Source organism: Gopherus evgoodei, chromosome 11 (assembly GCF_007399415.2).
Source record: "Gopherus evgoodei ecotype Sinaloan lineage chromosome 11, rGopEvg1_v1.p, whole genome shotgun sequence".
Taxonomy (NCBI): domain Eukaryota; kingdom Metazoa; phylum Chordata; order Testudines; family Testudinidae; genus Gopherus; species Gopherus evgoodei.
The window spans coordinates 58,202,929-58,220,665 of NC_044332.1; the positions used below are offsets into that span (position 1 = coordinate 58,202,929).

Sequence of the window (17,737 nt, forward strand, 5' to 3'; positions counted from 1 at the left end):
ACAAAATCCCAAACCCCAATCATAATAAAATCAAGTTCAAACCCCCCCAAACCTTGGCCCTTGTCAGAGGCTTCCCTTCTCAAAAGCTGGTGTAAGGAGGCAGGCCTTCAGATGCATTTGCCAAATTCTGCATCTGGGGAGGCCACTTGTATTAGTAGGGGATATTCACACATGAAGGGCCAGCTAGTCACTCTCCCACAAAGATTCCAGTGACGAGGACATTTTAAAAATCTATCCATGGCTTCATAGGAATCTCAGTGGCAAAAGACTGCCTTGAAGAGGCACTGTATTGGTGCATTTTCCAACTGGTCTGTCCCTCCTCATCTACTACTGGGAGAATGTTGGTTGGTATTCTGTCCACATACAGAATATGATGGTGCCATTGGACACCTACTTCTGGTAACTACAGCCCGGGTTGTGCCGGAGGAAACCAGGTCAAATGTAAGAAGAGAAAACAGACCTATATTTTTATATACATTCCAATATTGTAATAAACCAAACTAGGGCTTTAAAAACAGAAGGGAAAGGTATCTTGAAAATTACAGGAAAATATTGGCTGTGACATAAGGACATCAGCTCTCAAGGAAAGGAATACAAACATTTAAAAAATATATCTTGCTGGAAATTAAGCTTTGTGAGAAATCCCATTGATTCCTTTTAAGTCATTTTATTAAAAGGTCTGTTACTGCTTAGCTTGCACATTGTGGCTATGAGAGATGTTGGAATGAAGAGCTATCAAAGGTGGCTATCAAAGTTGTTTTTTTTTTCATTTAACTTTTTCTGACTATTAAGCAGCTCATTTTGTGGAGACAGTCATTAGTGTCTTTAATGTGAAACAAAGGTTCTGGATAAGAGCTGTTCAGTGAAGATCAATATGAAAGATATCATTTCAGTTACAGCTTTAATAACTGTAACAATAGGGAGCCTGGCATTGCTGGCTTTATGCATTAATGTAATTTAGAATCTACCAGGTACAAATCTTATCAAACATTAGCAGTAGTGGCATTGGGAATTTCTAGGTAGAGGAACTGTGTGATAAATGAGAAGTGTTTTAAAGGTAGATTTCAATGCACCAAGGCTCATTCACCATGCAGTCATGCAAGAAATACACCAAGACAAATAAAAACAAAACAGATTCATGAAAACTGAATACAGCTTCTAATGAACTAACAGCATGTGTGTGTGTGTGCGCGCACACACACACACACGTAGATGTATTTCATTCACACATACTTATATACTGGTATGTTTATTTCATTTAAGATCGTCAGTGATGCCCAGAGCCTGGGACAGGTGCTGTCCTGTTGTAGATATGGTATAAATCACTATATATGTAGGAATAGCATCTTCCTTAGGGCAAAGAGCTGTTTGGTGCAGGAAGGGTGGGGTGTGTCAGGAAGCCAGCTGCATCTACCTGGTGGCTATCTAAGCTAGAGCAGATAAGGAGCTACTTTAATTTACTGGTGTAAAATACCTAAGGGTTTCAACAATCCCAGGTTGATGTGAACCTTTGTACAAAAGAGCCATCTCTCCCAAGCCAAGTCTTTAGCCCAGGACTGGTGCAAGGAAGTTTCGCGCCCTAGGCAAAACTTCCTTCCTGCACCCCCCACCCCCTCACCCAGCTATCCCTGCCCCCTATGGCAGCTAACTCAGCCCCCAACCCGGGAAGCACCCCCCTGCAGCAGTTACCCCCACCACCACAACAGCTAATCCCTCTCCATCCCATCCTCCCATGGCAACTAACCCTGCCCAGGGAGACTTCCCCTGTCCTCCCCACGGCAGCTAACCCACCAGGGGAGACTCTCCTCCATCCCCCCGTGGCAGCTAACCTTGCCTGGGGAGACCTCCCCTGCCCCCGCCTAATTTGCCTAAATGGTTGCACCGGCCCTGCTTTAGCCCCTCCACATGCCTGTATTTTGACTCTTCAGCCTCTCAACTACACATAGCTGCAGCTCCCCTGTGCAGCTAACTGACCTCTCCCTACACAGCTTCTTTGGATCCATCTGCCTACCAAATCACTCCTTTGCCTACCGTTCCTACACTGCACCCTACCCTAACCCTTATTCACCTTTTCTCCCTTCATCAGTCTACCACAGTGGTACTCATCCTGCGGCCCAATCAGCATAGAGCTATGGCCCATGGTGACATCCTCAGGGTCATACTGATAATATCTGATGTGGCCCACAATGGTAAATAGATTGAGAACCACTGGTCTACCACAAGCAACTGCCACTTACTTGCCCCCATGCCCTACCCCAACTTCTGGATTTGTTTTTAAAAAAAAAAAAAAAATCAGGAATGAATAACCTTTTATTTTGGATCTTTTTACAACCAGGTGGCATTTTAAACATTTATTTCATTTATGTCCAAATGTCTTCAGGTACCTAGTGCTTACAGATAGACATTCAAGATTTACATTTGCATTTTAAAAAAGATCTAAACCGGGAACACTATGAGCTTTCAATTGATCTTTTGCTGATAAAAACGGAAAACTCAAAGTTGAAGCAGCTACTGAAAAGAATAACTACCTGGCACTTCAATTTTTAAACTTTTTTTTTCCAGTGAGATTATAAAGTAGAAATCTGGCTTCACCACAAAGCACAATGAGCTTTTAAGGATAACAGAATTATTTATTTGAACCTCAACCGAATCAAAATTCAGGTTTAGTTCAGATAAGCATCCACATTTTGGATGCTTATATGGGTGCTCTGCATCCCTTGTGGCTGGAAATGCCATAAGAACAGACTCTTTCATCACTGCTCCTCCATTTATGGCTACAGATGAAAATTCCTGTAGAGTAACATTTCTTGCAGTATTTTTGCAGGGACGGGAAAATGTGTCCGATCATTTCAGAACCCTTTCAAATTTGGTTCTGGAAATAGAGGAAGGGGTTCTTAGTTATTTGTAACGAGTACATCCATTCTTGAACAACTTTTTATTTCAGTTTTTCCATGGTCCAGCAGGATTTCTCAAAATATGGCAGGTAACCATTCATCATGAAAAAAATAGAGGTAATTGTCACAAAATCTGAGCCATACTCCACACTATCATGAAGTAGCTAGTGTTTATGTGTAGCACTGCCCTCTGCTAGATAGAATAAAATTATTCAGATGTGATCATAGGCTCTATACTGTTAACAATTCAGATTCTCCTTCAACTCCATTTGTAGGAGGCCTGGATTCTTTGAACAGGAGGATCTGAATTCCACTCTCCCTACCCCAGGATGTGGAATGGAAAGGAACCATAGCATGTAGCGCAGTAACAACTGTGTAGTCACAGATGACTAAGGATTTCTTTCAGCACTTAATGAGTGAACAAATATCATGTAAAATATTATAAATCATGTTATTATTAGGCCTGGGCCTGCACTTCTTACTCAGGCAAAAAAGACACTGACTTCAGAAGGAATTTTGTCTGATTTAGGGCAGAAGGATTCTCCCATTATTTGTTTGTCTAACAAGGGCATTCTAATTTTTGTTTTTAAATCTTTTCTCTGTATATTAAACAACAACATCTGGTAGCTGTGTCTCTGTGTTGTGCATATATTTAAGACAGGCCACAATAATTCAATATTGTTTCCTTATTTCAGTATTACCATTATTTCACTACCATAGTATTAAAAAAAACAAACAAAAAAAAACCACAATAACTGTTTCTTTACCTCTCCTGTCATGTTGTGTTGGGTCACTTTGTATCACATGATGTGATGTAATGCAACTCAATGCAAGAAGACACATGTCCCTTTTCATTGGAAATTTAAAGAAACAGAGAGTACTTTTGCCCTGTGGGAAACAAAGCAGGTCAGGTGCCCACAACTAGCTGTAGGAAGTTTGGCATAATTACCTCAGTTTCAGTACCTATGTATTTCTAATCTAATGGTATTTTGAAAGGAAGTGTATTAGATACCACAATTTAGCTGCAGTAAATGATTAAGCAAAAATAATGCAGAAGAAAAATCATTCCATGTCATTTGCACTTCTTGCATCTATTTTAACATATTGCAAAGGAAAACTCTTAAAAATAAAATTGTTGGAGTATAATTTCCAAATATATACTATGAAAGTGGAAAGCCACGGGGAAAAAGTGATACAGCTGGAAGGCCCATTTGCAGTGAATTCAAGTGGATGGAAACAAAGCAAAACACTTTTTTACTCAAAAAAAAAAAAGAATCTGGAGTAGTGAAGTACTGATACAGGAGAACAGCACATGAAGGCAACTTAAAGACATGGGTCAACATTCTACTCGAAGACATATCAATGTAAAGATAGAGTAATTCCACTTTACATTAATGTACTTACAATTATGAGAGTGAGCATGGTTGAAGGGTAAGATTGCATCTAGCTCCTATACAGTGCTTTTCATCTGAAAATTTCAAAGCACTTTACAGCGTCATCATACCAATCTTACAGATAGGAAAACTGAGACAGAGAGAGGTGAAGAGACTTGCCCCAATTCACCTATCAGGCCAGTGGCAAAGCCAGGAACAAAATCCAGGTCCCTCAAGTGCTAGCCCAGTGCCATCTTTACTAGGCCACACCAGAGAAAGAGAAAGGAAGAGCATAGAATCCAACTGAAATACTACTTGTGTAATATGAAGTGCACTCTCTAATGCCAGATACGTTGTTTCTTTACATCCAGTTCCAGCAATAGGGCCAAAAGCTTTAGTTTTGTGTTTCTTGGTAACATTTTAGTCCCAGCATACAGAATGCAAAGCCAGTAGTATGTCTCCATACATGCTAGCTGGGAGTCAGCATATGTCATGTGACAGAGAACAAAAAATGAATATTTAAACAGCAGCATATCACAACAGACGCAGAAAAACTTCCCCTTCTCTCTCTCACACTCTCTCTCTCACACACACACTCCATGTGCTGTTTCAAAAGGCCTGTTAAGCAGTCAAGTTGACATAAAAGCACTGGCACCATTTCAATTTGAGTTAGATATTAAACTACAATAAATATAATTAGAGGTTTACTATTTATTTAAAATCTTAAATTTAATCTCTCAGACTATTCCGTTTCTTAACAGTGACAGCTGAATTACTTCACTTTGCAAAGGTTTATGTTAAGCATGCTCTAAGCTTCCTGCATGTGCATTGACCCCTCCTGAGTTTTAGATTGTTTAGGTTTGAAAAAAGAGAAACTCAGCTGGAACAGTTAAACTTCACCTGGTTTCACATCAAAAACACAAATTTTATAGAGTTTTGTTAGAAAGCCATAAATCAACCTTTTTTCACTCAAAACTGGGACTGGGCTTATTTGAAAGATTTGCAACCTTTACAGAGTCTTTCAGTAAACCTGGTCTGAGTTTTGAGTTTGTAATGAAAATAGACAAGTTTAATGGAGTTGTGGATTCATCACACACAGGTTGTACAGCTCTAATTATAGGTCACCTACAACAAAATGATTAAACAGTAACTATTCCATAATCTTACCTGGGACAAATTTAGTCAATATGACCCTCGTGCATATCCTATGACCCTCGTGCATATCCTATGCACCTACTCCAATAAATGGTGCCTTGCAAAATTTCCATTAATTATATGTAACAGCAAAATTCAATAATTTAAAAAAGGATAATGCATGAATATTGTTAACTAGCTAGTGTAGCACTACATTTCCTAATTTTGAACAACTAGTATTAATCTCAAAAATAAAGTTTTTCTATGAGTTTTACTGTTCAGAGATGCTGCTCTTTGTCAATTGTTAATATACTCTTTGAAAAATGATGTATACTTTACCCACTTTCAAATTAGTGAGGGATTCTAAGTAAGGATAAAACACTTCCTGTTTCGCTATAGAAACCTGAGAGGGCAATTAAATAGATGGTAAGAATAAAATAAATTCTGGGACGTCAGGGAACAGAGTCCCTTATTAAAAGCATTGCACAATCAAAGGAGGAAAAACTCTGCGGACGGATTTCTGCAGCTACCACCTTTGAACCAAGTTGTACCTCCAGAATGGTATCTAATAATCTCTTTAGGGAAATCTTTGTGCTTTAAGGTCCAGAGTGCTGTAGCTCCACCCCCAAATTGAAAAGGAGAAGAACAAAGTAGTACTTGAGAGAAATCATGTGAGTCCTCAAGTAAAGCTGTAAATCAGAAGGCATGTGTGTCAAGCCCAGAGCATATATACTCAAACCAATGCCTGAGAATAGGATTTAAGGATTTAGATGATGACTAGGGGGGTCACAGACTTTTCAGTGGGCATGTATGCCTTGATGTTGCCAAAAGCCTGCTCACCAAATCAAGAGGGGAACTGCTGCCAGACAGACATCTTATGAGGTGTGTGTGTTTTCCTGCCTGAAGCTCTAGTGACCAAAGTAAGAGAACTGACAGACAGACAGATCCTTTTACAAGTGTCAGCTCCTGAATATTTTCCATGGTGGGGAATTCTGAAACAGCATCCCACACATGGAACTCCATAGGTTAGGGCCTGGGTACTAGTGCAAAAAAGTTGATAAGAATTAAACAAAGAAAATGCAAAACAAAATAAGTGAAGGGTTTGTTTTTGTTTGTTTATTTTGGTAGATGTTGATAATATCTATAAGCTACTTTTCAATTTTCTCCCATAAGTCATGGTTGAGTTCAGCAGATACACAAAGCAAGAACAATCATACCTGGGCCACCACTGCCCCACTCAACTACATGTCCTCCTTTTTTGTATGCCATCTACCAACTTGTACTTTTGTAATGAACATATTTCACCTAAATTGTTTCCTTTGAAACCACAGAAAACTTGTATATTTTTTGAGGAATAAATTCACATTTGATAAACTTCCCAAAAAGCTAAAATGGATCTACTACGACAGTACAAAAACCTTATTCTCTTATTAAATATTGGAGAAACTGGAGGGGAAATCTTTATGTGGAACATACTGTGATGGAACACTTCTTAGCACTTTTTAAATTACTCGTTAGAAAGGTATATCAGTATTCAAAAACCTTTATAATTAATTTTGCTTTAAAATTACAGATTATGGAAATATAAGGATTTTGATTAATCAATTATTCTTCTTTAGAGCATCTCCCAAATTTAAAAAACAAGAGAGCTGTTTGGCACAGACTTGAACTTCTGTAAAATCAAATGCAACTAAAGTATGTACTTTACCTGTAATCTCTAGTACTGCTCTGCCCCCTTGTGCTGCTGCAGTGAACTCAACTGAATAACAGTTTAGCTTAATCTTTGTACATGAACTACACACACAAAAACCACCACTGTCACTTCTCAGGCAAGTTCAAGGTCAGTGCCTAGCTATTTTCAGCTCATCTCTTTTTGATCCATGCAGAGAAATGACAAGGTAACGTGATTCGGGGTCAGCTGTATTACAGGAACCGTTACATAAACGGAGAAAGTGGAAATCAATCCTAGCTGACAGTGTCTTCAGGATAATCAGCGCTCACTCCATGCCGCTGTCAGCTCCCCTGCATCAAACACCATGTTACTTCTGTCAGATCTTTTTAACAAAGCCATATTCTCACTTTTGGCAAAGTAAATAAATATTTCACTTGGGCTTGCATTTAATTCATTGTTTAGCAAACTTTACCACTTTGGATTTGCAAACAATCCTCATATTTACTGAAAAGACATGTCATGCTGTCATATCCATTATTGCCTAGGAAGGTTGTTGGCAAAGATATAATCTTCTCTTATGACATATACCATTCTTCATGCTATGTGTTAGGTTTCTTCATGCAGACCATTGCCTTATGATCCTCTGTTTTTAACTAGACCTCAGCTTTCCAAAATATTTACTTAAATGATCATTGTCATTTAAAGAATATAAGAGCTCTGTTGTAATGTTTTAGGACACCTTAGTCAATTTGTTTGATTATTATTACTTTATCTGAATCATTTCTTCCTATAACTAGACATCTTTCTTAATGTAGAATTATGAACATATCATTTCACAAGATGTGCTGTGTTAGTTCGTTTCGATGACAGCACATGGTATGTCAGTTTAGAGAAAGAAAAGCTATTCTATCCCACCCACCTTGTGCTCCTATGAAACTGCCAAGCCTGCAGTACTCCACCGAAGAACAATTTACCATAATATTAGTTGTCAGTAAATTCAAAGACAGAACTCCTAAAGCTATAAAATGGATTAGAAGCAATTTAAAAAAGAATTAACAAACTAGAGTAAGAGTATACTGTCAACAAACAAATGCTTCATCATAGCACTGTAATTTGGAATTTTAATTACCCCTCTGCTTCTGTAACAAAACAATGTCTGAACTGGCAGCCATTTGAATCTCTCACAGGTCATTGAGCATTCTAGTTAATTACTCTATGAATAGCCTGTTTTTCTCCCCTCTGGAAACACGTTTCTAATGGCAGTCAAGGTCTGACAAATGTGTCATCTACATAATTAGCTAGGAAGCAACACAAAACATTAAACATGCTTTGTGCCGACAACTATCAAAACATTTCATTTGTTGTCAATTATTCATTACTTTGTAGGTTCTGAAGGGGTTGTTATTATGGAAATAAGTCCAGATGCTAACAAGGTTAGCATTTTTTATTCAAATTAGTAATCAGAGGACTAACTTTAAAAAAAATGTATCCAAAGTACATTTATGGCATTTTTCAATCAGTAGTAAAGTATAAATGAATTTATTTAGGTTCAGGTTAAAATAGTCTGGCATAGCACATATACTAATTTGTAGAGTAGCATCTTTCTTTGAAGTGTTAGTATCTAAACTGAAGTAGTAAACTTTCAGAACCTTTGGCAAGACCACTTTGTACTTAGTAAATAGGGTGAAGATTTTCACAGCAAGAGACAATGTATGACTGAAGGAAAAAACCAACCACACTGGAGGTTTGTGAACCTTTTTCCTATCCATGTGTCACATTGAGTAAAAATCAAAAATCAGCTATTTCAATTCATATAATATCTTGTCTGAACTTCAGTTTGATTTAGCAAATACCACAAACTGGTTACATTCGCCACTTCCGCAGCAAAGCTGAAATGAATTTAGTCTGTCTTTCAAAAAGAAATAGGTACTGCTTATTTCTTTTTCTGTAAGATCTTATGATGTTGTCTCTCAAGTTATGCAGCTGAAATGTTATACTGAAATTGCCTTCAGTATAGACAGATGGAGATTTTAACAATAAAATTAACATGCACCTTTTTAGCCAAGATCAATTCAGTTCTGGTACCCACAATATAAATATAAAATACACATATACAAAGATACACACGCAGTAACAAAATACACAAACAAAAGATATTCAAAAATTCTATTTTAGAAAACAAAGGTGCCTTCCTAAGCCTTGCTTTCCACATGTGAAAATATGAAAATATATCTGGCAAAAAATAATTTGATAAGAAATCATTGGTCATGAAAAATGGCAGTAGAGCAAATTATATTGTTCAATCTACCTTTTTATCTTGACTCTAATTTCTCAAAACCTTAGTTTTTCCTTCTAAACCAATATGTGGGCCCAGTCCAGCATTAAGAAGTGCAGCTGATTTCAATGCGGTTTTGCTGAGGTAAAGACTTAGGGCTTGTTTACATTAACCACTGGATCGACGGGCAGTAATGGATCCAGCGGGGGTTGATTTATCATGTCAAATCTAGACATGATAAATCAACCGCCGAACGCTCTCCCATCGACTCTGGTACTCCACCTGGGCGAGGGGCACAGGCGGAGTTGACAGGAGAGCGTAAGCCAACGACTTACCGCTGTGAAGACACCACGGTAAGTAGATCTAAGTACATCAACTTCAGCTACGTTATTCATGTAGCTGAAGTTGCATAACTTAGATTGATCCCTCCCTAGTGTAGATCAGGCCTTAGGCCCTATTCCTACAAATGCTTATTGACTTCAGTTGACTAGTCACATACTTAAAGTTAACATATGTAAAAGTAGTTGGAAGCCAAGGAATTATGACTTTACTTATAATCTGTGAACATTTTATATGTACAATATTATACTGTACAACAGAGAATAGAGGTAAAATGCCATTTTGATTTGATGACATAAAAAATATTTGAACTACACAGAGTAGAACATAGAGATGAGGTATCTGAAAATTCAGTTTTATTTTCCTTCAATGGTAGGGGGAAAAAAGGGGTCATATATAACATATCTTTTCCATTTCTAACTTCTATGATTCCACGGACAATTTTGCTGGAGAAACAGGCCTAGAATTACTTTCATACAAGTCACTGCTTTAATGCAAATCTACTTATTTTATATATAACACTTACATGCTTGGTGAAATTAAAGTGGTTGCCATAAAAAAGTAAGCATTTACTAACAGTTATCACATTGTATCATCTGAGGTACATTCATATTTCTATCCCTAATATTCTAGTACTATTTCTGAACATGCAACAACTGAAATACCTCAGATACTCAGGAGTCAAAACTGTTCCCTTTTAATGGTGTTTACCATATTTTTTATTGAAAGCCAAAGAAAAAATACCTATGTATATATTTAGGTGTGTATGTGTATATATCAATATTGATGTAGATATTACTCTCTCTATATAGATATGAGGATATCTATGAGACAAGTGTGAACAGACCTTTTTTAGAATAAAATAAATAGATTTTATTTTTTGCAATTTATAGTATTGTGAATGGCGAGAATGACTTAATGAATTAAGTAATTACTTGTTGAGAGAATATTTTTGTCAATGCCTGTTTTTCTCCAGGAAAAAAAAAAAGAAAGTACAAGGAAAAACAAATCTTCAAAAACTTCCACTAAAGATATTATTTAAAAAATGAGTTCCAATGATCTTACAGAGAAGGGAATAATCCATTTTCAGCTAAAACTTCCTATAGCAACAAGAGAAATACCATGAAACTGAGAACATTTTTAGAAAGGATGCAGTCTGTCTTTTAATGAACATTAAACAGATAACATATTTATGAGGAAGTCAAAATATTTTGGAAGCCGATAATCCTGTAAGTCTTAACATGCTATAAAAACAACAAATAAATGCAAAGTGTTACTGTTACACATGCCTGCCTGATCAATGGTTTTCACATATTGATCTATAAATGGAGTTGACAGTCTGTGTTGGCTGCACATTTTCCAAGCAGCTCTATTTTTGTACAAAACCAATACGGGCAATTACCTTTGTTTGAGATGCCAAGTCTTATCAATTCAATGTGATTTAGTGTCATTTTAATTAAATATCAGTATCTACTTCAGGACAATCTATACAAAGCCTCAAACTTGACTATAAGCTTGATTTGAAGTAAACATGTAGAAGCCCTGCAATCTCATAATATGGCTCAAAACCTCTGTTAAACAGAAGGCTTGTATTTTTAGTTATTTTATTTGTTTTTTTGGCTAGTCATAACTTTGGCAAGTATTCTATGATCAGAGGACTGGAGTAAGAAAAAAAGAAAATTGCTTCCTGCTTCTCTGATAATGTATCAGAGAGCAAAATAAACCAACAAAGTCTTTTTAACCAAAAAGAACTCTAATACATTAGCATTTTGGATGCTAATTCTTAATCTGAACACCAATAAAAATGACATTTCATTAGTGACTTTGCTCTGAATGAAACAAAATGCATTTATCTGGGTTTAAAAGATAGAAATACTGATGTACATTGATGATTGAGATACTAATATTAAACACTGAAAGAGCTCTTGTCTACTACTCTCTGTATCCAGCTTCAAGATTTGTGCTCTTTAAATTCTACATTAATATCAGTTCCAACCTCCATAGAATACTCGAGCATTTCCATTGTAAATATTGCAAACTAAAAGACAGGAGCATCTAAGCTTTTGCATCAGCGAGTTTCTCTATTACACATTCAACATCTTTACTACTACAAAATGCACAGTTCATATGGCCTTACTGATGTATGCTGCATATCCTCCATCGTCACACTATAGAAAATAATCTGTTCATCTTCAAAAGGAGAGCCCAAGATGTGCACACGACACAGCACTGAATACTGTAGAATGCCACAGATCACAAAATTATATAGTCTCTTCTCTACAAATCACTACTAGAGGTCCTTCATAAATGTGTTTTATTTTTCCAAACATATTTTAGGAATATTTTTCTAACTGTTCAAAATGCACCAAATCCTGAATTGCCTTAAATTACACAAAACTCTAGCTGAAGTGAATGGGTTTTCCATGAGTTAGGCAAGGAAGATTTGGCCCAGGATCAATAGAAAGAGAAATATGTTTATTAACAGATGAGAGATCAGTAGATATTCCTAATGTATTTCCATAATTGAAGTAACAGAGTAACATGGAGCCTCTTATGAGTTCACTCATACTGAAAATGTTTAAAAAAAATTGAAAACAAAGAAATACAGTTTATATGAAACCAATACAAAATGTTTCCAAACATTTGCTAAGCCCAACCAACGACATACACACCCACACACACAAACCAAGTATCTTAACAGAGAGTCAGATTCTCAACTGATATAAAACAGCATAAGTCCTTTTTTGCCCTGCAACACAGTGCAATAAGATCCAGTTGATATGTTGATATCTGTATCGTTAAGCTCTGATCTATACTCCTTTGGATGCAAAACTGAAGGTTGTTTACTTAAGTGCCCAAAAACTACAAAACAAGAATACATTACTCAAAACAACCATAATAAAGAACTCTTCACTTTTTCAAGGCACTTCACAGACAAAGTTATATCTTCTCCCTTTCATGCCCTCCTTCAAAATCCTTTACTAATCAGGCATAGAGGATCTGATATGTCAACATGAAAGTGAAACAGATATTTTGGTAAATCTTTTACATTAAAATAACACTACACTTTAAGAATATATTTCAATATGTTTGAATTCTTGTTTACGAATTGTGGGTTTAGTTTGGCTTTAGCAAACAACTTTAACAGGCTTATATGAGTAAATATGCCAAAATACTTTTCAGTATGTCAATGTCTAGTCAGAAAATTCTGTGTGGCAAAAAGATGAAAAAGAACTGAAACAGAAAGGAAATCAGCAGCATGGAACGTTTTCTTTTCTATGATATTGGAGCCAAGTTTGCTTGGTAAAATGACATATACTGAGCAAAATACCACTTCTTATAATTAGCTACTAAACAAATGCAACACAAAGCAATTTTTCAGCTCTGTACTAATGAACATACATTCTACCTGCTATGGTTATGGGAATGCAGCGGTGAATATTTATGTCTAATTAAACTTTTTAGAACCCTTGCTCTGTAACAGTCCAGCATACTACCCCCAAAACTAAAGTTATGTAACAAGGTAATATCAACAATGAGAAACTGCATGATAAAATCCTGCCCAAAAGTGAAAAATGCTAATTTTGTCTCATTTAGCAGCTGGATACAGAAATGCTCATTAGTTTTAAGAGGGTTAATCCTTTTAACTTTTGCATATTGATATGCCAATTATGCCTAATTGTACAAGAGGCATCAGTCAAGGTAATAGTGCATAAACACATGAAAGTTATTAAGTACATCCCAACATGTAATAAAGTAGGTGTTAATTGGTAGCTGAGTTCTGCAGGCTATTGAGGTGGATAATTCATTGAGAGATGGATCACTTGTAATTTCTCTACATAATTCCTTTTGCAGTCTCATGCTGTGATGTTTTCATGCTTGTCAAAAACAACTGCAGCCTAGTGCCGTTTGTTAAACACAGCCAATAAAATATGTTAGGCATCATTAAATATACTTAACTTTAAAACTTTTTCAAAGGTACAGTTCTTACTGATAATGCATTATAGTATTTCCAATAAATTTCTGTAAACACTGTTTCAAGTTCATAACTGAGGAACATTTCACTTAGGATAAAAACAAAGCAATATGTGCAGTGTGTCTGAGGCAAATGATACTTTTAAATTGGAAAGTAAACATACAGAAATGAATCTCTTATCAGTTGCCATGATCTAAAGCAATGTTTTCAATACAGAACTATAATGATTTGCTTCCCTGAGCTAAATTCATGTAAGTGAGTAAGTAAATAAATAAAAAGGACGATTAAAATCATACTTTTCAAACTACCTTGATGAAAGTGTTTGGGGTTAATTTTGCCTTTGAAATAAGAATGAATAATGCCTGAAAAATACAATTTCTATAGCAAGCTTATTCCATTTAATAACTCAGTTAGTATAATGGATTTCTATGAAATATTCAGCTCTCTAACAGAACAGCAATGAATGACTGTGAAGACTGACTGAGTCTTGGGGGTCTGTCCCCAGCTAACCTAACTCGTTCGCATTCACTGAGAATAAAATGGATCTGGAATCCAAAAAAGTAGCTAACATTGCATAAATAATTTTGTATCATATGGCCTCAGCTGCAAGTTGCCACCATTACAGAAGAAAATTAACCAGGGGAGACTCATACCAATCAGTCTGTTTAGTAGCTCAGAATGAGTACAGGGGCAGGGACATAACTGGCAATAAAGTTCATCACTAACTATCTTATTTTAAATCATTTTAATGGATAAAAATGACTCAACTCTGTTCACAGTTAACATATTAACATAAGCTCAGTATCAGAGCTCTGCAAAACAGTAATTCCCACAGTAAGACTATTTTAGGTGTGTCGGTTGCAAAGTTTCCCTTTATTCAAAGAGTTTTAATGTCTGTTTTACTCCTTTTGTTTGGTTTTAGCCTCTGGCTTTTAGAAGTGATAAAAAAATGTTAGGAAATGTAAGCATGATACACCTGCACAGCTTCATTTTTTAATTACACTGAAGCATGAGAGTGGGAGATCCTGTCATTAAAGGTGCTAGCACCAAATCCATAATATATCTTTGGATTAAACAGTTTTACTTTAATAACTGCTGATATTATTAGAAAAGTGACATTTCTTACTGCCTGTATGGGTTCCTACTTGCAAGGGTTTCTAAAAGAATTAATAAGCCTGAAGATAATTTGGTTTTACAAAAAATCATACCAGGAAACACTTGTGGAATTTTACTTACAGGTTCTTTGACCTTCACATTCTCAGAAAGGATCATTGATTTACTTTGGCTATGCCTGTCATGGTGGCTGTTGGCATTTTTGATCCTCATTTGAACAGCTCCTATATTTTGGTGGCTGGGATTCAGTTTTTCAGAGGAGGTATCGGAAGCCGGAAGTCCTTGCATGGTTACTGTGTTGTCCTGAAAAACACAGAACAGTGAAGTTATTCTTGATACATGTGCTCTAGAAACATATCAGTGCATATTGTATTTCACTGCAGTCAGTAGCAGACACAGGCTGAACCAGTTCAGGAAATCATGGTGATCTTTGAACACTGGGGTAACCAACAGCTGATTACTGTACTAATCACTCACACATCCAAACTGACTTGGAAGAGTTAATGAAGTGTTGCTGTAGCCATGTCAGTTCCAGGATATTAGAGAGACAAGGCGAGTGAGGTAATATATTATTGGACTAACTTCAAGAAGTTCATCCAATAAAAGATATTACCTCACTCATCTTGTCTCTTGGAAGAATTAAGTTTATGTAAAAGATTATCCTTATCTCAAATGCCATTCTCCTCTATGGTGTAATCTCTCCGTAACCTTCGATCACATCCAACTGGCAGCCGTCAAACTTTGTCTTTGGCCCTGTTCACACTATACATTTTTAGACCATATGAAGGAAAGTGACATAGTTTGAAAGTAATTACCCTGAGTGACTTCTTCACTAAAATCCATGTTACAGGCTTATTAGAAAACTATGCTGGAGCCCTGTTAGCATGGTCTTAAGCATAGATCCATTGAACCTTTCTTACCTTCAATCATTTCATCTATAGCCTGAGCACATCATATCCCACACATGAAGGAGGGTCAGGCCTGGTTAGTACTTTGGTGGGAAACCTATATGGAATGCACAAGTCCTGCAGGAAGTAGTACTAATGATGTGGTATAAATAATTTACATGTGCACCTCTATGATGCCAAGGAGCACTGTGAGTATGGAGGGGACATCTTTTGAATGAAATACAAAGCCATGGTTCTGGATTCTTGTTATTTAAAATTAAAAATCAAGACTGGATGTTCTTCTAAAAACTATGCTCTAGAAATATTCTGGGGAAGCTCTCTGGTGATGCAGGCGGACATTCATCCTAGGTGATCAGAATGGTCCGTTCTGGCCTTGCAGTTATGAAAAAATTCCCACAGATCTGCCAATAGAATGGGTACTAAATTTAGTGTCCTGGTCACAATGGAACTGTAGCCATTATATTATGCCTAAATTCCCCATACATTTTCCATCAGTTAGACACTTTGCATTTCCTGTGCTAAACTTTAGCATACTGTGTCCCATTAAACACTTGCTGTATTTCCACCCACAAGTTGTATATTTTCAAAATTGGGTGAAGTGATATGTTATACTAGGGGAGCAGAAGTAGGGGATGCTAGCAATCCACATATTTAGTTGCTTAATACTTTTCATTGACGATTTTTTTTTTAAATAGCTCCACCACCACCACCGTGTGCAGTAGTTCTTTGAAATCTGACAGATAGATTACTTTGGGGCCAGGGACATGTAAAGTCATGGGGATTTGTCTGAAAGTCACCAATTCCTGCCTGTGTTTTCAGGACACAAAGCTTTTTCTGACAGCACCCCCAAAAACCCTGAAGCTTCTGTTGACCTTTGACCTATAACTTGAGCTCAGACGATCAGGTAAATAACCATTTATATCTTGCTAAATTAGTGAAAATGAAACTAAAACTATAATACAGGTAGGAATAAGCAAAGGAAAAAAGATAATTTTAAAATGGACTTTGCAGTAAGCCTAAAATCTAGTATTTACCTTGAGGCCTAGTGGTAATAATAGTGAGCATAAGGCCACATTAGGCCTAATAAAAGTTAGCATTAGTTGGTAACCTTGGGTCAGAAGATTTTGCAATATACATCTTGTGATAAACTGTCTAATGCTTTATTTGGCATGGGTTCCTTAATTGCAGTGCATGAGGAACCTGCTATTAGTAACAAGTGCATTTTGCACCCAAACTAATCATAAGGCTACACTTCTAAAGGTCTGCACCTATGCCCTGCCCACATGCCTCACTAAAGAATTCCACAGAGAGCTGAACCTTCTATAAGACACAGACAAAGCAGATGATCTGGGGGATGCAGAACACAGAGGAGGGGTTACAATGGCTCACAGAACAGTGGGGGGCACAGCAACATGGGAGAAAGCATAGGTATGGGGAAACAGATACAAAACCCCTGGAGAGAGACAGAGCATGGGAGGAACAAGGGGACACAAAGTTGGAAGAAGGGGTTAACAAACAGTATGTAGATATTACAGAACACAGAGCACTTGAAGATGACAGAAGAACAGTTTGTTAAGTACCCTTCTTAAGGGGCTTGTCCACAGAGCCTAAAAGCCATCTCCTCATGACAGCTAGTCTGTTAGTTCAAGTGGTAAAAAGTCTGTTTCAGTGGTGAAGACCCAGGGTTCAAATGTAGATCTTGATGCATCATGGAAGTTGGTATAGTTGCATATAGTAGAATTAGTTTTTTCTTTAAAAAGATATAGGAAGTTACATACAAAAACTATGTCAAAAATATTATTCAGATTGCAAAGTCAAGCATTCACAACCTAGGAAATGCCAGGTTGGAGGTTGCCTCTGCAACCTTAATTCAGCCCTTTTCTGCATATTCATTATGATACAAGCTTTAATTATATGATCATGTTATTTTTTCCAGAGGACCCCTACCTCATTCAGTGCAAGTGATGTTCAGTGAATTAATCAGGGTGGTGAAGGAAATGAGGCTCTTGTCTGTAGGACCCCTACAGAGGTTGTAATGAGTTTAGAGAATGAA

At 36.8% G+C, this 17,737-nt stretch overlaps 1 protein-coding gene across 5 annotated transcripts in view; it reads right to left on the reverse strand.

Annotated features, from left to right (window-relative positions):
* ARHGAP15 (Rho GTPase activating protein 15) overlaps positions 1-17,737 on the reverse strand; it is a 469,173-nt gene that overhangs the window by 422,734 nt on the left and 28,702 nt on the right. For 4 of the 5 annotated variants that reach the window (XM_030580810.1, XM_030580811.1, XM_030580807.1 and 1 more), the window contains exon 2: positions 14,900-15,079. In XM_030580810.1, coding sequence (XP_030436670.1) covers positions 14,900-15,064 — 165 coding nt within the window. In that variant the 5' untranslated portion in view covers positions 15,065-15,079. Of the gene's footprint in view, positions 1-14,899; positions 15,080-17,631; positions 17,706-17,737 lie in introns of all 5 variants that reach the window. The other variant, XM_030580808.1, reaches the window with a different exon arrangement.